The sequence below is a fragment of the Hippocampus bargibanti genome, linkage group LG04 (assembly GCF_051943395.1).
Source record: "Hippocampus bargibanti isolate YZ-2025 linkage group LG04, ASM5194339v1, whole genome shotgun sequence".
Taxonomy (NCBI): domain Eukaryota; kingdom Metazoa; phylum Chordata; class Actinopteri; order Syngnathiformes; family Syngnathidae; genus Hippocampus; species Hippocampus bargibanti.
This window is the reverse complement of record NC_142737.1, coordinates 12499065-12523263: the sequence shown is the minus strand read 5'-3', so window position 1 is coordinate 12523263 and position 24199 is coordinate 12499065. Positions and strand designations below refer to the sequence as shown.

The 24199-nt window shown below is 39.4% G+C and overlaps 1 protein-coding gene across 4 annotated transcripts in view; it reads right to left on the bottom strand.

Moving 5' to 3' along the window:
- LOC148899076 (PDZ and LIM domain protein 5-like) overlaps window positions 1-23736 on the bottom strand; it is a 51809-nt gene extending 28073 nt beyond the window's left edge. For all 4 annotated transcript variants that reach the window (XM_088994098.1, XM_088994099.1, XM_088994101.1 and 1 more), the window contains exons 1-3: window positions 23605-23736; window positions 22090-22228; window positions 14597-14748 (exon numbers count right to left, since the gene is read on the bottom strand). In XM_088994098.1, the coding sequence (XP_088850224.1) occupies window positions 14597-14748; window positions 22090-22188 (251 nt within the window). In that variant the 5' untranslated portion in view covers window positions 22189-22228; window positions 23605-23736. The remainder of the gene's footprint in view (window positions 1-14596; window positions 14749-22089; window positions 22229-23604) is intronic.
- Window positions 23737-24199: the final 463 nt, after the last annotated feature.

Below are 24199 nucleotides of genomic sequence, written 5' to 3'. Positions count from 1 at the left end.
TTATCCATCTCATGGAGCGGCCATTTTGCCATGGACTGCGATTTGCCGTCGATTGAAAATGGCATCACTGTGTGTTAGGACTCGGGTTGAGGACATCCATGACCAAATCCTAAAAGCTGGTGAATTGTGATTAGTTCTGGCTGATCCTGTGGGCACGGTAATGTCTTATTTCAGTTAATTGACAACAAACGGCAACACAAAGCAAAATGGTGAATAAAAACTGGTACATTTTATTGCTTAATTCATAATGCACAAACGTAAAAAGGGGGAAGCAGAGACCATATTATTGTCAAGACTGTCTATCTGGCTAGCTAGCCAGCCGTATTTGTTAATTATTTATATATTTTACTTGACTTTCCCTTTGAAAGACGAACAGTACAAAATAAATAGAATAAATAATTGTATAACTGTTCAAAATGTTAACATTTAGTGTTCAAAACTTCAACATGTTTTTTTTGTCCATAGTGTGTGTCTTACCTCATCAAGATAAATAATGTATTCATAAGAAATGTACTCAAGCCTGTAAAACATTTGATTGTTTGCACATGTTGTCTAGCTTCAAACACTTAACAACTGTCATAAAACATTTTGGATTTTACTTGTGCCAATGTTCCTGTGGCTAACACACACAAACGGTCTTTATTTCATTATTATTATTTTTGCTGACTACTGTGACATAGCGGCACAACAAAAAGTTCAATAATGACAAGCCGCCTTATCTCAGTTGGCGGTGATCATTATTTTATGTTTGCTCAATATTACAATTTTTATGAATCATGACATGTAATTATGTAACCCACGCTGAACTAATAATCCAACTACCCGTAATAAAAGGGTATATTTATTTGGAAAATTGTGTAATCTCACGAATATTTTGATTACAATTTATTTTAAAGCTATAATTAAGGAATTGTTTTCTTTGGAACAAAATCTTAGCATGTCGTTCAGGTCAGGTTCATCTTCTCAGACCAAATTTAATTCATAGTCATTACTAAGTACTTGCGAGTCGTCAGTGTTTAATTATTTTCCCCAAAACATCCCATATGATTCGTCACAAAGTTCCAGCTGCAGTGTTTGGGTATCGTTCATCATGACCGACTGGCCTTCAGGGGACTGGTTTTAGTTTACAGAAAGATAAATTAGAGACAGAAAAAAAGAAGGGATGGTTGAGCGTGACATTTTTAGCCCATGAAGTAGCACCACCCACACCTGCTATATTACATTTCATCGTTCTCGCCGCATATAGCGCAGATTTTTGACAAACATGCAATACAGGCAAGTCTGAATTTAGAGTTTTGCAACTTTAGCTTGGTACCCTGTCAGGCAGTGCTTAATAATACTACTACTACTACTAATAATCATCATCATCATCATCATCATCATGATAATACATTTCATTTATACGTGCCTTTCAAAACTCTCAAGGACACTTTACAGTCACACATTTTTTTCTGCAGATGAGCAGCGGCAGCCACACACGCCAGCGTTCACTTAACCGGTATAGCAGTATGTAATCCTAAAAATTTGCTCAATCATTGAATGATATTAATAATATTAATAATAATCATCATCATAATAATCACAATATGGATAAAACTACGACTAATAATAAGAACAATAATAACAATGATAACAATGATGATAATAATGATAATAATGATAATGAGGATAATGATAATGATAATACCCAAAGAGATTCGGTAAAATTAACATAAAGAATGATAGACTTTGCCTTTAGGTTATGCCTGTAGGTATTACTGTATTCTGTTTGTGTGTGTTGCTGCTCAGTGTGTGTTAAAGTAGCAGTTGTTTTGAAAGTATATAATTAATGATAATATGTATGCTAATTTCCGTTAGCTTAGCATTTGACACCATGTTTTAGAATCAAACTAGTGGACTTGTGAGCAAGAAATTTCTTATCTGGACATTTATACAGTGAGAACAGACGCTAGGGTATAAATTCAGAAAGTGTTATGTAAAACATTGAAGTTTGTTTTAATAATGTGAAAGTTATTTCAAGCATATCAAAGTTCATATTCTCTATGTATCATAGCTCTTCACCGACGGTATTATGGGTGCGTTCTCAACACATCCCCGGTGATAAACGCACAAAAACAAGTGATTTACAAAAGACAGGCAGAGGCAGGTGTGTGTCTAAATGCAGAAACATTCTCCCGGTATTAGGACAGTACTGGCAAATACGACGAGTGTTTTAGATGATCTTTGGCGAATACTGTGGCCTCGTGAAAGACACAGACAGGTGAGGAGCTTTGGGTGTGGAACATCACTGGCAAGCAACGTCGACGGATAAAGTGACGAGGGCAGCTGCTGGGGTAGACTTGTAAAATGGATGGGAATGGCTAAACGCGACAGGAAAAAAAACATAACCTGTGTGAAGAGAGGACTTAACTCATTCACTGCCAGACGATGTGTAAAAATGTGTCCACTCCAGTACCAGGGTTTTTGTCATTTTTCACTCAAATTGCAGGACACACAGAATACTGAGTTTTCAAAATACATAAACATCCCAGACAGCGTAAGAAACCTTTTTGAGTAAGAGAGACACATAAGTAAAATATCTAGAAATGATTTTCAGTGAGAGCCACACACACAGGTACACACACACACACACACACACACACACACACACACACACACACACACACACACACACACGCACACACACACACACACACACACATACACACGCACACGCACACACACACACACACACGCAAATCCGCACACGCAAATACGCACGCACGTGATTTCAACAAAATGGCAGAATATATGATTTAAAATAACTTTGTGATAATACTCACCATTCATGTAAATAGTTTTCCGTTCATCGTGATTGGTAAAAAAATCCAGCCAAAAGATCGGAATGAAAGTGAACTTGCCGGGTCCATAGACGAAGCTACTGCTAGCTAGCCTGCACACGGCTCATTAGCTTGCACGCTTGCTTCCTGTTGTCTCAGAAGTATATTGATGCTAACGTTGGCCTGGTGCTTGTTAAAGTGCCACTGATCGTCAAGGTATTGTTTCATTGCAAATTAGAATCATGGCAGAACTTTTTCTCTCCACAAAGTTTTTTTTACTCGTCAGGCTGATTTGAAAGGGGGCCTTTACCTGTTTCGACATCAACGCCCATAGGTCAGTATCATCCAATCAAAAGTGCGCTTTCCGCCAACTGCCGCCCAAATAGGAAATGAACAGCGAAAAAGCGAGAATATGTATTTAGTTTTATCGGCGAGTCAGATGCAATCATCAAAAGAGCCATAGGTTCCCGACACCTGCCTTAGAGGCTCTTCTTTCATCAGAAAAAAAATAATTGCTAAGTTATATCGGTCTGGAGTTATCTGAGCTTGAAATGGGGGTGGCTGTACAAAAGGCAAATGCTGCCCACTCGCGGATCGGAAAAACATTGCCAGAGGTCTGACCAGCGCTTTATTCCCCCCCCCCCCCCCCCCCCCCCCCAGAAAAGCCAAAACCAGAACAAATTCAGGAATGGTAGTGAATGAGTTAAAAATGATTGGGGGGGGCATTGTCAGAGGTCTGATCAGTGTTTTATCGGCACCTAGCAAGAAACGCCAAAACCCGAACAAATTCGGAAATGGCGCTCCGCGTCATGCTTTTCAATTTTGGCAGTGAATGAGTTAAATATAGCAATGCCTTGACGTGCCAGTTAAGTTGGTTGGCAATCTTCTTAGGATTTCAACTCATTTTTCTCCAGTGAAATGAATGGAAGTTTCATTTATCTAAAAAAATGTATTGTATTAAGAAAAGATACTTTAAAACATTGTATTATGTTAAAACATGGATTAAAATCATTCACTGGCATTTCCGAATTTATTCCGGAATTGAAAATATGACATTGACATTTGGTTTTTCTTGCGACAGGTTGCCGATAAAGCACTGGTCAGACCTTTGGCACTGTTTTTTTCCCTTCTACCTGGGGGCAGCATTTGCCTTTTGTACAGACGCCCCCACTTGCACCTCAGATAACTCCACACCCATATAACTGAGGAATTAACTCTTTTTTTTCTTATGAAAGAAGAGAGTCTCAGGTTTCTTGTGCTGCATTGATTGTTTATATAGCCATAAAACTCAATATTCTGTGGGTCTTGGATTTTGAGTGACAATGACAAAAACCCTGGCACAGGAGTGGACACATTTTTGCACATCGTCTGGCAGTGAATGACTTAATATTGCCTTGTCAATCAAGTCTGCTCAGGGCCTTCATAATTATTTTACCAATGGGCCTGTTTTCATCACCGATCAGATTTCAATTTCATTTTTCACGACGCCGCTATAACACAGACATTTTTCTATCCTCGGATCAGTTCTCAACAAGCACATCTGTGATGAGACGCACATTTGTCAATATGATGAATTTCATCTGGACACTTCTGTCATGTTGCACAGCGGCCAAGTGGTCAGTACGTCATCCTCACAGTTTTCATGTTGGGAGATGGATTTGGGCTTTGGCTTTCATGTGTAGTTTTTTTTTTTGCTTCTTTTCTCCATGCTGTTATAAATTATCCCCCCACATAGTAAAAACACGCATGTTCAATTCACTGAAGGCACTGAAATTGTCCTGCGGTGTGAATGGTGGTACAGTATGTTATATGTTGACGAGTGACCAATCTTGTCATGATCTGGTTGACGACCAACGGGGGGCGCTGTCGCCCCCGCCTACACCTCACAGGTGCTGGTCGTCCCGATCAGATTGGCGAACAGCGGGTAGCGACGTCGGCCCTGCCGGCAGCCTCGCAGGTGTTGGTCGTTTAATCATTGACATTTAAAAGAACACCCGGCACGACCATCCGGTGCCGATTCATTGTTTGTTTGCTGCTTGTTTGCTGCATGCATTGTGTACGTGTTTGTTTAACCTTGGCGGACTTTTACTTTTGGTCTTCTTTTGCTACTTTGTATTTTTTTCCATTCAGATCATTTTGATGTTTTACATTTTGTTCCTGCTGACTTTATTTTAATACAATTTGTCAAACAACCTCCTGCTCCCTCCTGCCTGCTTTTTGGGATCCGCACCCGCCATCACCACCTCGCGAACCGTGACAGAATGAATCGGCCCACTATCGGATCCCGCAGGTACATCGGACCCGTCTCATTTCCACCCCGTGCCTGACAATGCTACGTCCACGTTAGCGCAAGCCTCGTCGCGTTTGAATTGCGTCACTCGACGAGCCGCAACGTCCACGTAAACGTCCGGCTGAGACCTCCTTCCAGGTGGCCGTCCAGGGTGACACTGGGTGACTGGCATTGCACGCCCACGTCCAGCCACGCTGTCGTCGTGCATGATGAATTGAGTCTCATCCACGACGAGCCGTGCAACGTCCGCGTCAACGTCAGTCCGAGACCCCACTCACCGCTGGATCCCGGAGCGGCTCTGGACCCGTCTCGTTCCCCCGGAGCCGGGCAGTTCACGCCCACGTCGGCGTCCGGCCGAGACCTGGTCCCATACGGCCGTACGGGGTGCCATTCTGCGCCTGGCAGTCGACGTCCACGCAGAGCCATGCGCCGTCGCGTGAACGTGCGAGAGGGATCGCACTCACGCCCACGACGATCCGTGCCGCGTCTTCGTCCACCCCAGGCCGAGTCCCGTTCCCATCAGGCCGCCGCCCGTCGTATGCTGGAGAGGCAGCGGTTGCCCTCTCCACCGACCGTTCCCTGGCGAGTGGACCTTTTGGGAGACTGTTGGGACTTCTGGAAGCAGCCCCTTGAAGGGGGGGTACTGTCATGATCTGGTTGACGACCAACGGGGGGCGCTGTCGCCCCCGCCTACACCTCACAGGTGCTGGTCGTCCCGATCAGATTGGCGACCAGCGGGTAGCGACGTCAGCCCTGCCTGCAGCCTCGCAGGTGTTGGTCGTTTAATCATTGACATTTAAAAGAACACCCGGCACGACCATCCGGTGCCGATTCATTGTTTGTTTGCTGCTTGTTTGCTGCATGCATTGTGTACGTGTTTGTTTAACCTTGGCGGACTTTTACTTTTGGTCTTCTTTTGCTACTTTGTATTTTTTCCATTCAGATCATTTTGATGTTTTACATTTTGTTCCTGCTGACTTTATTTTAATACAATTTGTCAAACAACCTCCTGCTCCCTCCTGCCTGCTTTTTGGGATCCGCACCCGCCATCACCACCTCGCGAACCGTGACAAATCTAAAGTGGTATCTGCCATCTGTCCTAAATCCGCAGTTTTTGCCATGTTCTGATTAATTACGAACTGCTCCAAATGAGTTTTGTGATTCTGTGTTGTTAAACTGTGTTTTTGTCTAGTATTGACGGTTTCGACGTGTAACTGTAATGGGATAGAGGTATTATAAATAAACCCTTTCGGGCATGGCAGTTACTACGGTGGATAGCTTATCATGTTATCAAGTTATAAGGTGTATGAAAGGGTTGAGGAGTAACTGAAAAGTGACCTTGAGAGTTTTGAAAAGTGCTTACAAATGAAATGTATTATTGCTATAAATTAGAGAGTGGCTTTTGATAGAGGGAGCAATCATAAAAGATCGGGAACCAAATGACATCAACTGACTGTGTATGCTCCCAATACATCGTATAACTTTGCTGTAGCCAGTGGCAGATCGTCAAGGCCTGCAAAGCCTTCTCTGCTGGCCTAAAAATATCTGAATCACAGATAAATGTTAATTATATTTTGTAAATGAATTGTTTTTAAATAATTCCAAATTGTCTTTCACCTTCCTTTCCCTGTTTTTGTATTGACGCATTTAATCCTATTTCAGCCATCCTTAGTCACCAGGGTCAGAAATCTACCTGAATCTGTGGGCCCTGGAGCGTAAAAATAAATGTCGATTCAACTATTGTTTTAAACAATCAGAGTTCGCGTTGGCGACCCAAGGCCTGCTTGAAGGTGCTAGCAACGTCAGAGTTTTCGCAAACTATGATTGTCACATGATTGGCTAGTCACTATCATAGCCGCTAGAATCTAGTCACTAGATTCTAGTGGCTAGATGATAAGGGAATACTGGCAAGAGCTATCACACTGTATCTCTAGCGAGCTGCATCAGCAAATATATTGTTGTGTTGATTTAATCACGGTTTCGTCAACCCACAAAGGCTGAAGGAGGAAAAGAAATGGATTTGGTTGCAGATATACTGTTAAGGCGATTTTCAAGATAGACTTTTCAAGAGTAGATGGACAACATTCACAAAGGTTGGACAGCTCTGAAGCTAGCAAGAATAGCAAATAATGTTTCAATTTTATGGGGTTATCATGTATCCACACGTTTATAGGAAAAACATGGCGAGTGTAAGGACAGCATTTCTTAAAGGACAACCGACACCATTTTTTTGTTTCCTTACTGACATCAGAAAAACGTGTTATAGAATCAAAACACGCAGGCTGATATTTTTAGTCAAATGCAAAACACCAATAAAAATGAGTTAAAGTGTCCCAAAACTACTTCAAAATGCCAAATTTCAGAAGGTCCCTCCCCCTGGTTTGTGATGTCACGCCAGGACGTCTTGCCTTGCTCTAGAATCAACACAATGGCTTCAGATTCGGAGAAGATGCTTTCTTGTTACTAATCCAGTTATGAATATGATTTAAATAGTTTTGAAGAGGAAAGCATAAATGTTTGCAATCGATTAAAAAATATATTCCGTGTCAATTTGAGCCGTCAGGAGTCCAATGTAGCGTCCCAGAAAATTCACAAGCTCTGTTGGAAATGGGCTGATTTGTCTGCTGGGAATTTGTGTCAACTACTATCAAATAGTGCTCTTGGTGCAACACACAACAATTCACCATTGCGTTATTTATGTGTTTTCCTTCTAATTTTGCCATGTGCATGGATCAACACGAAGTTTTCAGACTAAACAAAGTACCCAAATTGCATTGTGTGTCGCTTTCTCGGTCAGGGGCGTTCCTTTAGTGACGTCACGTCAGGCATCGTCACAAACTCGAAAACAAGACTTCCGGAATATTCAGCGCAAATCTTAAAACGTAAAATATAGCTATATGCCGTGGAATCTTTGTAAAATAAACTCAGCAGAAGTCATTTGAAGTGATTTTACAAATTATGGACACAACTTATCCGGAGGGCGTCGGTTGTCCTTTAAGTTTCTTCAAGTCAGTTATTTCCTTTATATTGGCACCCTCTAGTGGACGTGTAGTAAATCCCCCCACACACGCAGCTGTGGATTGATTCAGATGTAGCACTACTGAAGGCCGAGTGATGAAATCCACGGCTCGCCACTGCTGTGTAGGTTTCCATAACATCCAACTCTGCTTTGAGCTATGAGGTGCTTGACTATACAAGCCAATCCAAGAGGACTGTGGCCAAGTGTCCAGCGCACGTGCACGACACACATGACCGCCGCACATGGCAAAGCGATTGGCTTCAAGTACCGACTTCAAATACAACCCAGGGATGTTGCTATCTCTATTCCGAGAACACAATGTCAACAAAATGAAAGCATACACCCCAACCCGACTTCAACTTCCCAAATAGAACCCCATCACTGGGGGTTGACTCAAAAATAACTCGAGCAGCTGTCACACACACATGCACACGCACACACACACATTCGTGTACGTATATACGTGTGTGTATGTATTCATTTGGGGGGGAGGGGACAGGTTGCGCCCATAATGTTGTTGACAGTGCACATTCACATTCAGTCTCTATTGTAATGATACCTTTGTACTTTACAGTGTAGTGGCGATAAGTAACGAAGTACACATATTTTGTTACTGTAGTTTATTTAGGTAGTTCTACTTTACCTGCCGGTTTACTCCCCTCTCTTTAACTCATTCACTGCGAGACGTGCAAACTTGTGTCTACTCTAGTGCCAGGGTATTTGTCATTGTCAATTGAATTCCAGGACCCAGAGAATATTGAGTTTTAGGACTACATAAACATTCAATGCAGCATAAGAAACGTTAGGCTCACTTCTTTCATCAGAAAAAAAGAGTTAGTTCCTAAATGATATGGGTCTGGAGTTATACGAGCTTGAAATGAGGGTGGCAGTCCAAAATACAATGCAATACAAATATATTGGTTTATATAGGGCGTTAATAACAGCTGAAGCTGGAACAAATCGGTAACATGGAAAAAAGGGAAATGCTGCGTTGTTGTGGAAAAGAAAAAACATTGCCGGAGGCCATGGCCAGTGCTTTAATCGGCACCCAAGCATGAAAAAACAAAACCCGAACAAATATGGGAATGGCTTTCTGTGTCATATTTTTAATGCCCGAATAAATCCGTGAATGACAGTGAATGAGTGAACTATATCTTATATTTAGTTAATTGGAGCGTAAAGATAAGGTAAATCAGTCTTCATTATAAACTAATTGTGATTATAAAGTAATTGTGATTTTTTTGTTTTGTTTAAAAGGTGTTTTGATAGCATAAATGTTTTTCTCTCTCTTCTTTTTCTTTGTCTTTTTTAAATTTTATTTATTGAGATATTTTAACCGGGTGGTTTTTAAGCTAGCGGGGGGGAAATTCATTCATCATGACTCATTCTTGCAGTCAACAACAAATGAAAAACATTCAAGGCAATGTTCATAGAATAACTTGCTTCCATTGCATCGTAAATGCAATCTGAAAATTATTACCATACATCATTATCATCGGGAGTTGAAAAAAATCAAATTAGTTTGAGAAGTTAGCGTGTCAACCTCACAGTGAGGAGATACCGGGTTCGATCCCAGTTCTGGCCTTCCAGTGTGGAGTGTGTGGCCTGTCTGGGTTTTCTCTGGGTACTCCCCTTTCCTCCCACACTCCATGAACACGCATGGCAGGACGATTGAACAATCTAAATTGTCCCTAGGTGTTAGTGTGAGCATGAATTGTTGCTTGTCTCTGTGTGCCCTGCGATTGGCTGACAACCAGTTCAAGGTGTCCCCAGCCTACTGCTTGAAGACGGCTGGGATAGGCTCCCTTGTGAGGATAAAGCGGATCAGAAAATGGTGGATGGATGCAAGGAGAGAAACTACTTCAGAAACTCAGGCATTTTTTCATATCAACCACAAAGTATTTTGGAGATGAGTGCCGAGACATGAGCTTAGCATCGCTGCTGAGTCGTGTGCAAGGTCTTTGAACCAAGGCTACCGCAGGAAGGCAACACCAAATCTCCCACGTGTAAATCCGCCATTACCGCACGTCTGAAAAATCAGATTGTGTCGATCTATGATTTATTATGGCCTGTCATTGTGGCTTTCCACATGAGCAGGCTATAGTCGCATATTGCTTCAGACGCGCATGTGACAAGTCCACCATTGATGCGTTGTCCCATATAAACCGACACTGTAATTATGTGGTTGGAGCTCCATTCAACAGGGATGATCTAAAAAAAACAACAAAACAAACCTTCAACATAAAAGCTACTTGCAAAACTTTGTTCTTTGCGTGAATTTCGTTTTACTGAAACCAGGTATTCTCTTCCTGCATACTGTCTTTCACATGTCTCCTTTGAGCCTAAATTGCTTCAGGTTATTTTTTTGTATTTTTTTTTTTACAGCCTTAGCACCAAATAACATAAAATCTGCACATGCATCCAAGCCCATTAAAATAACTTCCTGTGGTGAATGGAGCGTTTAGTTTTAAATAAATAAATAAATAACCGGAAATAATGTTGGATAATAAAAAGGTTTGTTTTGTTATATTCCAAGTTGACGGTGGGGATTTTTTTTCAATAAATATCTGTTCGTATTGAAACTCCCAATAATTGATCACATTTTCAACCCCTCACCTCTACCCCTAAAATATTTTCACCAGTTTTAAAGGAAATCTTATGATGCCTTTTGTTCACAATTTAAAATGTTTTTCATTACAGCAAATGTATCAGTACTATTAGAATTACAATACAATACATTACATACTAATTTAGATAGCACAACAGCTTCAGATGTAACAAAGTGCTTCACATAATAGTCAACACAAAGCAAAATAATAAACACAACAGGAACATAAAGACTTTCCACATGTACTCAATGATGTTTGAGTACAAGACAAACAAAGCTGAAGCTGTTCTAGATGAAAGATGAGAGGATGAAAGCCTCCTTTTCCAGAGACGTCATGGTGGAATGTGCACGTCTGCTACAAGCATCCATTGACAAAAACAGATTCCCTCACATCTCCTGTCCCATGTAAATCCACTTCAATTCCAAGTCGCGGCACTTTCCACATAGGCATACATACATGTGTTTAATTATGAGGTTCATGGAAACATTTCTAGGGTGACTGATGGTTAAAGTGGCACTGTAAACACAAGATAACCAACAAAAGCAGAAGGGGGGCGGGGCACGAGGGGGTGCGGGGTATTGCCATTGATAAGTGGGTATCATCATGTTGGTCTTTTAAAAGACCTTTTTTCCTAATTTTGACTCCAAAACCAAACTTTGGCGTTCATTAAGATGGGGGAAGTTGCTGAACAGTGGTTATAAAATAACAATTGCATATTAACTCCTGACATGTGCATGCCATATGTGTATCGGTGTAACAAGACAGCAACAGCTGCTTTCACTGTACTATAAGTATCTCATCAAATTCAATTTCGAATGACAATGATGGTGGCAATGGAAAAATTATTAGGTCAACTAGTTTTATTATTATTTCTGTGTCGAACTTAGCATTATGTTCTAACCCCTGCTGCCTACCATCTGTAAGAGCATAAAGGTGTTTTTTTTTATTTGTGCATTTTGGGATCTCAATTTGTTTCTGGTCTTTTTGCTACAACCTCATTTCTTTAGTTTAACAACCTAGCATGATGAGTTGCTTGAAAAACAATTAGTCTAATGGTGGCCTAAAAAATGCCTCGTCCATTTGCTAGCTTGGAAATTGATAAAATGGCTTGAGAAGCCTGGGCTGAGATGAAAAGGGGCGTCGATGCATATGTGGAACTGTCGCGAGTTGGAATTAAAGCGGATTTACGTAGAACAAGAGTTGTGAGACAATTTCTTTTCATCAATGGATGCTTCAGCTTCGTGTTTGCTTTCAACGTTTAGGTTGTAGCAGACGTGCACATTTCACCATGACGTCCCTGATCCACTGGTGAAAATGATGCTTTCATCCTCTCCTCTTTCATCTAGAACAGGGGTATCAAAGTCATTTTTTGCCACGGGCCACATTGTAGTTATGGTTTCCTCTCGAGGACGGTTATGAATTTAGGGAACCCATTAAAATGTTTAAATCCCTTCAAATATTACATATAGAGCACACAGCAAATTAATGAATAAGTCGTTTTCAAATCTGAAGTCAAGAATAATGACTTTTATTGCGGTTGACATCCAAAAATATGACATTTTGGCTCAGATTTTAGCAATCATCATGGAATTTAACAAGTTTGATTCACTTTCGCGGGCCGAAAAAAATGATGTGGCGGGCCGGATTTGGCCCACGGGCCTTGACTTTGACACCTGTGATCTAGAACTGCTTCATACAACAAAGATGGTGCAAAGTGCTTAAAATTGAATGACTGTCTGTGTCTTTGGTGTCGTGTCACATTATTTGTTATTTAGTTTTTTTGTTGTTGTTTTGACTTCAAGATGGCGCCGCGAGAGTGGCTGCCTTTACAGCAGGTCCTATATTTAGTTCTTCTACTTCTTCCTTCCCTTTCCTTCTCCTTGTGTGAGGTCAAATGGTACCATGCTAGCTTTAGGTAGCTAAAGCAATGGATGAAAATGGTAGACATGAGCGACTAATACTGAATGGTAAGTTGCTCTTGGTGTCGTGACTCAATGATGAGTGATTAAAGACACACAATTTGAAGCACAACCCACATTTGGAAGTTATGTGGATAAGCCAAACATACAAAACCTTTTTTGAGGACAAACAAAAGACAAAATTAAAGTGTATTCATTTCAGCAGCACATATCAAACACACTCTATTAAATCCCTCTGTTTTCCCAATCACAAACGGACAAACAATGGTGAAACATTACAAAACATGTCAAACTAACAGAAAGTCACAGACCCAACGGAACCTTTTCCGTGACGCATGTAGAATTCTACAGTCCAGATGTTGACCAGGGCATAACCGTGTTTGAATACACAGAATGTCTCGTCTGGCGGTGCCAGCGAGTGCCTAGCAACACTAACAGAAAAGTCTGGTGGCTCATAAGTCGGAGCCACCTGCCGCCCAATCACACGGGTTGATCACAGCGTTAATAAAAATGATACAAGGACCACCATGTGGTTCTAAAAACATCAATCTGTTTGATCAATGGCAGAATTATTTAAATGCCAAAAACGTAAGAACACTAACAAGCGTTGAAGGTAAGGAAAAGGAGTCAAAACATGTCAGAAACGGTGGTTACCCTGAGTGGTCTTTTAACAAATGTTAAAAGAACCAAATAGGGAAATAAGCCAAAAATCCTAAAGATACTAGAAGGAGAAGAGTAGCAGTACCTTACATATTGAGTGAACGCTGGCGTGTGTTGCTGCTGCTGCTCACCCGCAGAAAAAATATCTTGTGACTGTAAAGTGTCCTTGAAAGTTTTGAAAGGCGCTTATAAATGAAATGTATTATTGTTATTATTATTATTATTATTATTACATGGCTGGGATTTCTGAAAAAAACTACAATGGGTCATTTGGCACAAAATTCCTACCTATTTCAAAACGACAGAAATTAGGGCATCCAAAAGATAGGCTGCCAAATGAAAAACAAAGTAATGTAGTTTATTCTATACATTATAAAAATGAAGATTGTAAAGAGCAATACATTGTAGAAACTAAACAAAGAAGTAAAATAAGCTATTTTTATAAAACAGCAAAACCCTTCACTAAATCGCCATGGTGGTTTAAGGTTTAATTTAGACCGTGCTTACAACACACTTCTTAGGTCGTTACCACCTTCTTATGCTAATAAGGTGATACCAGTGCTAATGGGGCAATAAGAGCCAAGCATAGACATTAGAGGTAATCAGACAGGACAAAAGAAGTAATCAGATTAGCTTCATGGAGCAGTCTACTGCTCCCTCAACCTTAGAGCAGGGACCTATCAGAGCAGAGGTCTGGCACTGCCACCTCTGTCCATCAGGGCTAAATATCGGGCCAGGGTTACCAGCACAATTTTAGTTCGCTGACGAAGCTCTTCGGATGAGGAGCGAAACGTCCGACAGCTTCAAAGACGTACAGATGACGGCTGAAGAAATTGTTTCATCGATAATACCGTTCTATGAGCTTTGATCAAACATCAGATAGAAACATTAAATAACTTTGCAAAAACAACAAGCCCAAATAAATTTTATTTTTGTAGTCATGACAACCAATGCATGGCAACCAATGACTCAATATTGGCGCCAGTTACATACGGTTTGATCTTTGAATGTTTATTGTTCCCACAGAGCAGAAAGAATACATGCCTGTGGGTGTTGTATGCTCTGTTCCCCAAACATAATCATACTCAGCAGATTAATAAGTCATTAATGTGTGAGACTTACAGTCATGTGAGAATGTATTAAACTTGATCTGTGGTTTTATACATTTTCCATTGTGATAAATGTCTATAATTTCCATTAACACGGGAAATCATTGTAAAAGGCACATGGACCCCCCCCCCCCATTAAAAATGTAACAGCGTTTAATCTTATACACTTACTTCTGTAGGGTGAGACTGAGATTGCCTGTGCAGTTCTTGACCTTATTCTGAGCCTCCAGGTGGTTCATCCCCTCAGTGGCGATACCATTGATGGACACAACTTTGTCTCCGATAGCGACGCCTGCTTTGGCTGCTTTACCGTTGTCGTTCAGCTGCATAAACGAAACCAGGACAAGGGACAAATGCATTTGTCTTGAAATTATTATTATTGACCATATCATAGCTCTTTGTTAGCATCCCTGCAATATCACACCAGTACATATCATGGTTAATTTTTTGGGGTGCTATGATGCAATTTAACTCATTCACTGCCATTCCTGAATTTATTTGGAAATTGAAAGGTGTGACGTGCAGCGCCATTCCCGAATTTGTTCAGGTTTTGTTTTTTCTTGTGAGGGTGCCCATAAAGCGCTGGTCAGACCTCTGGCAATGTTTTCCCATGCATGATGAGGCAGCATTTGCCTTTTGTCCATGTTTGCGCTTCGTTAAAGTGTTATATAAATTAATAGTATGTATGTATTAGATTTTGTACAGCCACCCCCATTTTAAGCGCAGATAACTCCAGAACTATATAACTTAGGAATTAACTCTTTTTTCTGATGAAAGAAGAGAGTCTAAGGTTTTTTTTACACTGAATTGAATATTGATGTAGTCCTAAAACTCAATATTCTGTGGGTCCTGGAATTTGAGTGAAAATCACAAAAACCCTGGTACTGGAGTGGATACATTTTTACACATTGTCTACCAGTGAATGAGTTAAAAATTGCGAAACACAAGTAAAATGAAAGTCACAAAGTTTGATAGATGAGAAAAAGACCGAGATTCAAATACAAAAGCAGTTGAAGTGCAACAATGTGAGGTAGAATATAACCAATCCTAAAGAGGTGTAGACTTTTCACCCGGCAGGAGTGTAAGAAAACTTTTTTGGCATCATATTTTTCAATCGTCAGCATCACAGCCAGTGAGCTTCTAACCAGTTAAAGGCATGAATGCCAATGCACCCTTTAAAGGGAATTGTTCAAAAGGTAATGTTGGATTTATGAGGCTGTATGCAGAAACAAGCCGGTTTATAGTCTTTCGGACAAACACCATGTAAGTCTTGGTTCGGATGCGTACTTGACGACCATTTGATGTTGCCTTCGATATTTTCCTTACAACTTTTTTTATTGAGCCGCATTGAAAACTAACAGTACTTTCAAGAAGCGGCTTGAGACCACAACTCATGTCCTGACGCGAACATACAAATACTGTAATCCACATGGCTCCCATATGCAAGAACGACAATGCATTCCATGTTTCTTCCGCGTTCTAACACAAAGATACAAACTAGTAGGTTATGTAAGCACTTTCTAATAAAAACCAGACCGCTTTCTTATCAGCAGACTGAGGGCGGACGGTAATGCGGACAGGATGTTACACCCTGTATTGCTTGTCTACCACACCAAAGACCCCCCCTCTCCTAAAAAAAGTGTCGTATACTGCTGATACGTTTGCGTTAGCGTCTTTTATTAGCATTTACGTACTGTGTAAAGGTGGCTCTGTTATTTCTAAAGTGGCAGTGATGTCATTTGTTTCTTTTGACTGGATGAAAAAAGGACCACCCACACCTTAGTGATGCAAACTTCTCCCCTCGCAAAAAAAATAAACAAAAAACATTTGATCCCACGGCATCCACAATAAAAGGATTGAAGAAATGTTTGTTTTTCTTCACCCTTCTGTAATATTATTTGGCACACAGAATTAACACAACAGAGTGGATTAACTCATTCACTGCCAGACAATGTGCAAAAATGTGTCCACTCCTGTGCCAGTTTTTTTGTCATTGTCACTTGACTTCCAGGACTCACAAAACGTTGAGTTTTAGGACTACATAAGCATTCAATGCAGTGTTAAAAACCTTACTCTCTTCTTTCATGAGTAAAAAAGAGTTAATTCCTCAATTATATGGGTCTGGAGTTATATGAGCTTGAAATGAGGGTGGCTGTCCAAAATATAATGCCATACATACATATTGGTTTATATAGCACTTTAACAACAGCTGACGCGGGAACAAAGGTCTAATGCCCCCTTGTGGAAAAGTTAAAACAAAGCCTCAGGCCATGGCCAGCGCTTTATCGGCACCCAACCATAAAAAAAAAAACAAAACGGGAACAAATTCAGGAATTGCCCTCTGTATTATATTTTTAAATTTCCGAACAAATTTGTGAAGGGCAGTGAATGAGTTCAAGACAATAATTAATAGTCCCGCAATGGGGAAATTTGCAAAGACACTCAAGCACTGATTAAAAAAAAGAGAGAGAATGGGATTAGTGTTAATGCTCTGCGGCACCCGACCATTTATAGTCATATTTTTCCAACACATGCACATATTAAATCACTCGCGCGTTCACTGGGAGGAAGTTGCTCCACTTTAACTCATGACACCACACATTTGAAACAAAAACAGGATTAGTATCTGTCAAGGTTAAACATTTCGTTAGATATATATATATATATATATGGCCTGATTAATAAATACATAAATTAAGAAATAAATGAATAAATACATAAATAAAGAAGTTATTAAATAAATAAATGGGTAGATAAATAAAAACATGAATACATAAACAAATAGCTGAATAAATAAATAAACACTTAAAGGACAACCGACGTCTCCGGACAAGTTGTGTCCATAATTTGTAAAATGGCTTCAAATGACTTCTACTGAGCGTATTTTACAAATATTCCACCACATATAGCTATATTTTACGTTTTAAGACTCACACTGAATATTCCGGAAGTCTTGTTTTTGAGTTGGTGACGAGTCCGTACGTGACGTCAATGAAGAAACGGCCCTGACCGAAAAAAGGACACATTGTAGCAGTCCTTCCATCACGTCAATGCATTTTGCTGTACTTTTGTCTGAAAACGTCGTGTAGGACCAAAAGGAGGCAGAACAGGGCGACAAAGCTCCATGTAAGGAATTAATCGGCCTGCGGAAACAGGCTGATTAATTTCTTACACGGTTTTGTCGCCATTTTCTGCCTTTTTTGGGTGCGACATTTCCCACCCCTGATGCCTCAAAATGAGACGGAATAAATTCTTTAATCGATTGCAAACGTGTGCTTTCCTCTTCAGAACTATTTGAATAATATTCATAACTGGATGAGTAACAAGAAAGCATTTTCTCCAAATCTGAAGCCATTGTTTTGATTCACCAGCAAGGCGAGACGTCTTGCCGTGACGCCACGAACATGGGGGCGGGACCTTCTGAAACTGACCACTTCCGGTTTCAAATAGAAGTACTTTTTAGACACTTTAAGTCATTTTTATTGGTGTTTTGCATTTGAATAAAAATATCATACTGCGTGTTTTGGGTATTTTAGATGCTATAAAACGTTTTTCTGATGTCAGTTAAGAAACAAAAAAACGTCGGTAGTCCTTTAAGTAAATACATAAAGAAATAGCTGAATAAACAAATAGATAGCTAGCTAGCGAGATAGCTAGATAGATAATCCGCTCTATTAGAAAATATTTTACACTAAAAAGCCAATCTGACAATCATAACCTCAATTTTAGAGGTACAGTTTGTCACAGTGTGACACAGATGTTCACATGTGCTATGAACAAGTACGCCATTTGTTCATATATTTTAACCTTGACAATCCAACCATTCAGTCCCGTGAACACCGGGTTGTTATATTCACGTTTTAGCAAACTGCCGTTTAGCATTTACGACTTGAAAAAAAATTTTATAATAGGAACGTTCTTTCTTGAGCTTTTTTTCTCATTAAGAGGTCCATGTTCAAAGTAATCAGGCAATTATGACTTTAGCAGTACTCTATGGTTCTGGTTGGAGTCGATGCACAATTTTAGAGAGAAAACATGTAAAATAATCTTATAAATAAGAAAAAAAATGAGAAAAATCAGAAAATCCTGTGTCTAAAACACATTTACTGTTTGACAGCATTGCCTCTGTTTTTTTACAGTTGGCTTTTTTACTTAATAAAGTAATAGCCTCACACGTGGTAAAACAGAACAAGGTTCCGATGCACTTATCAGCATTCTATTAAATGCTGAGATTGGGAGAGAGAAAAAAAGAGAGAAGATGGTGTTTGCTACAGTTCCTTTCCAGACTCCCGCACACAAACTGGCCAACATCTCCCCCCCCAAAAACCCACCTCTTAAAGGTTCATGCATGCACACTAGGTTAAATTGTGAATTTAGTTCAACACTTGTGATTGTGTGTAGGCCAGCAGAGAAGACAAAAATCTCAAGAGCATTGCTGAGTGAAATGTTATACTGGACAGCAAGGTTCATGATTTAGAAACACATTCAGAACTTTCAGAAAAATAAATTACCGTATTTTCCGGTGAATAAGGCGCACCGGAGTTTAAGACGCATCCCAATGAATGGTGTATTTTCAAACTTTTCCATATATAAGTCACACCGGACTATAAGGCACACCCCCGACAAACGGTGTATGTTCAAACTTTTTCCATATACAGGGCACTCTATATATAAGGCGCAAAATCACTTTCAATGAATGAAAAAAGTTTTCCAAATATAATAAATGGATATATAAATGTTTTCAAAATATAAGGCAAACCAGATTGTAAGAGCGCATCAATAATCGTAAAATGTCATTGCTGCCCAGATAGATGGAATACACTTTGTACTGCATTTAGCTGGCTATCTAGCTAGCTACCTGGCTCGCTATCTATTTGCTATCTACAGTATTTGCTATCGAGCTGGCTAGCTAGCTATCTATTGAGCTATTAGCTATAATAATAATAATAATAATAATAATAATAATAATAATACATTTAATTTCAAGCGCCTTTCAAAACACCCAAGGACACTTTACAATAAAAACAATAAAACAAAGCACATAACAATAAAACCATAAGTAAAATGATAAATAATAAAATAGCAGATTGAACTAGATGTTGAAAGCAATTTTAAACAGATGAGTTTTGAGGTGGGACTTGAAAATAGGGAGGGAGTCAATATATCTAGATATCTCGCTAGTTAGATAGCTATCTATTAGCTACCTGGCTAGCTTTCTATCTAGTTTAGTTACTTCCATGTTGAGTGTCTGGCTGCCGCTGCTCAGCCACCGAAAAACTTATCCTGTGACTGTAAAGTGACCTTGACAGTTTTGAAAGGTGCTTATAAATGAAATGTATTATTATTATTATTATTATGCAATTCTCTGCGGGGGTTACACGTTTGCAATGTTTTTTTTTTGTTCAACTTCATTTCACTTCAAGTGTGTGGGAGGGGTTAAACTATAAAACAGCACTTTTAAATGGTCCATCTGTGTCATGGTTTTTTAGTTCGTGTGGATGCGTCTGGAATGTATCCGCCACAATAAACAGGCTTTTCACCGCATTTATGGGTGGAACAAGGTTTGCCTATGCTGCTCCCTTCCAATATAACAGTACACGGTGGCCACTTTTTAACTCCACATTCCCAGTTTTGATTCACTTCATCGCAACTACTTTGGGAACGAAAACCACATAGCACCATTATCATAGACACACACACGCACATACAAACAAATAGAAATACAAAGACACTACTGCGGTTTGAAAGATGAAAAACAGATCACATGGCTTCGGTTAGTGGGAAAAGTATCACATCCAAAGTAATAATAACTCAACACGGGGACCCAAAGAGGCCCCAAGGGGCACTGGAATTAGAGTGGGCCAGTCATTCATCATCGGGCTCACGTTGCCATTCGTCTGTGTGCAGCCAAATTTAGTCATTTGTTGGAGCGTTTGTAAATTTGGATCAGAACTGCATGTGTACCGTATCACATTGAGTGCTGTTTCGAATAGAATCCACTTTGGGGGAAAAAAAAATAGCCTCAAATACAGTGCACTCACAGTTCATTGCGAGTCACATTCAAATCCCACAGATTTCTAATTTATTTATAGTCTTAGCCCTCTACTTGTCAAACATACTTATAATTATGACATCGCACTTTTGAAACACATTGTGAACATATTAAAGTGGCCACAAATGGGACAGAAAATAATGGTGGTGTTTGCAGTGTCTGAAACTCATGACAAAAAGTTAGCGGACAGCAGGGCAGACAACTCTGAAAAGTTGCCTGCCCCATTTTTCACAACTTGAAACACAATAAGACAACTAATCGCAAAAAAAAAAAAACATTGTTGCGAAGTATATAGGATATTTTTAAATTCAGGAAGTACCTACCACAAATTCTCCCTTGTTTAATTTATGGTAAATATCCCTTGCTGAGGATTTTGCTCCAGTTGTTGTTTGTCGTCATGGTGCACAACGCAATGTTTGTGTTGCGTTGTCTGCTAAAATCCACCTGGACGCCTCTTTCTAAGCGCCTTTCAAAACTCTCAAGTATACTTTACAGTCACGGTATAGTCCGAAGCATGAAACAGGCTTCTGATTGGCTGCGGCAACCAATCAGACGCCTATTTCGTGCTTCGGATTATACCGTGATTGAAAAGTGTACTTGAAAGTTTTGAAAGGCGCTTAGAAAGAGGAGTCCATGTGGCTTGTAGTGGTTTGCCTGTAACTTTTGCTTTATTGAATAAAACAAACGTTTGATTTGAAAAAAAAATATGTTTTTTTTTAATTTTCTTGAAGTTGTCGGCCACCCGCGCCGAGATGTTTTGAAAGTCGTACGCCCGACGTAAAAGTTGTACACCCCGGGCCTGCGGGAAGACGTTATTTCAAACACTGGTGTTTGTTTGCATGCGTGCATCTTTAAGAGGCGGGACCTGTAAGCCTGCGTGTCAATGTCTGTTTTTATGTTCCAATGATCGCACTCGCTGACAACTGTTGGGTTTACTTGGCTTTCTGCCTTTCGGAAGTTAGCGGCCGATCACGTGATCATAACAAATGATGTCACACTGGCATCTCCTATAACGCTCTGGAAAGTCCGGAAGCAGGAAGCAGGCTTCTGATTGGCTGCCGTGCCGAGTATGCAAATTGACAAACGAAGTCCGAAATTTCCAAAACAAACGAAGATTTCAAAATCGGAACAATTTATTCCGATTTCGAAATCTCCGTTCAAACGTTTGCTTTATTAAATAAAGCAAACGTTTGATTTGAAAAAATATTTTGTTCTTTTGTATTTTTTCCTTGAAGAAGTTGTCGGCCGCCCGGGCGGAGACTTTTTGTAAGTTGTACACCCGACGTAAAAGTTTCACGCCCCGGGCGTCCGGGCAGACGTAGTTTCAGACACAGATAATATATAAATACAGACGCTCCACTACTTACAAACATTCGAGTTACGAACAACAATACATATGAACATTTTTGTAGTAACATATCTAGCATTCCCTCCAGTTGTACATGTACATATCTTTATAGAGCATATATTTTATTACATGGTTAGTTTTCAGTACAATGAATTTCTTCATATCTGCTTAATTATGCTATATAGTATATTTCCTTCATTAAAAACACATAACACCCTGCCCCCACAAAAAAAAACAGTGTTTGTATTTTGGGGGGCTTCTTACCCTGGAGATGGTGAGAGGCAGGTTGAAGTCTTTTCCGCCCTGTAGCCTAAAGCCCCAAGGGGCCGGGCCAGCGAGAGTGACGTTGTAGTTCCTGCTCATGGTTTCCTTGTGCTGGTTGTTGTTATGTTGGAAGGAGGTGCTAGAGAAAAGCAGAGTTTGATATTACAATAAATAAATACATTCAAATTCAAATGTAAAAAAAATGTTTTAAAAAAACTGTTCAAAAAGCTAAACAAAATCATTTAAAGAGATGTTACATCCACACAAAAAAGCAAAAAAAAATAAGAATCCTTACTAACCTAAGAAATAAGAAACATTGAAATTAAATTACGAATATTCCTTATGTTAAACAACCAGCAATCTAAAAGAATGATTTCTAAAATAAAATAAGAATTAAAGTAACAATAATGATGAAATAAAAAAATATAGTAAAACAAATTAAATACAGACAGAATTAAAAAATACTGAGACAAAAAATGAATTATGATTTCTTGCGCAAACACGAGCAACCCAAAAAAAACATAATACTAAATTAAAAAAAAATACATTAAACTTAAATAGAAAAACAATAATACTAACTTAAGTAATATTTTATAATTTAATTTCAATGTTTTTTATTTCTTATGTTAAACAACAATTAATATAAAAGTAAGATTTATAAAATACAAATTATCGTAACAAATGTAATAAAAACCACAGTAAAATAAATTAAATACATACCGAAATAAAATTACTGAGACTAATAATAAATAAATTATAATTTCTTGCACAAACACGAACAACCCTAATATAAACAGAATACTACTATACTACAACTAAAAAATTATACATCAAACTGAAAAAGAAAAAGAATAATACTAACCTAAGAAAAAACATTGAAATGAAATTACAAATATTACTTGTGTGAAACAACAATTAATCAAAAAGTAAGATTTATAAAATAAAATAATATATATAACTTGGACAAATACGTGCAACCCTAAAAAACAGAATACTAAATTTAAAATCTTACATTAAATTTAAATAAATAAAGTAGCAACATCTTAATCTAAATTCAAATAGAAATAATTTCTTAATTATTAATACATTTCTGGGCGGCACGGTGGTCAACTCATTTGGCACGCAGCGCAAAGGTCTTGTGTCAAGTTTCCATGCCTATGTGGGTTTTCTTTGGGTACTCCAGTTTCCTCCCACATTCCAAATAACATGTATGGCAGGCTGATTGAACACTCCAAATTGTCCCTAGGTTTGAGTGTGAGCGCAGATGGTTGTTTGTCGAAAAAGACAGATACTGTATATGGTGTAGGAAAAAAAACAATGAACGCCATATTGCACAAGATTCACATGTAAATCAAATTTAGTTGCAGAACGGTGCCTGGAATACATTTCAGAAATGCACAGTATTTTAGCATTCAAGCATTATATTAATAAAAATCAAGACATATTTTTTTATATAAAGCACTTTGTATACATTGTGAAAAGCAATATTTATTAAATTCTTAAACACCACCCTACCTTGATTAGAATCCCCAGAGAGAGAAACAGCTCCTTGTGGGGCAGGTGAAGACAGTATAACAATAATCCCCTGGTCTCCTCGGACTATCCCCTACGCCAGCAAACACACTGCGTGTGTGTGAGGGGGGCACGGGGCAGCAAATGCTCTTATATATGAGGGGCGGAGGAGAAAGGTGGAGGAGGGAAGAGAGGATGAGGAGTGAGGGAGATGAGAGGTTAGGTTGGGGAGGATGAGAAATCAGAGAGAAGAGTGGGGGAAGCGGATGCCATGACGGAAAAGTGTTTGGGAGTCCCACACACGAGGGGGAAAAAAGATGATGGAGAGCGAGGGGGTGAGTGGACAGTTTACCGCTCATCTGGATATTTTTGTTGTGAACTGAGGTTACACTCTTTGAATAGAGAGAAAAGAGTCTGTCCACTCCAGACAGTGCCTTCATCTCCCAAACCAATAATTGCCTTGATTTACTTTATAATGAATTATTGCAATCTATCCCAAGATGCCTGTTAGCATGATGCTAACAAATAATATAAAAAGCGATACAGCAAGACAGCCATAAAAGCAAAATATTTAGAAATGGATATATATACAGTGATA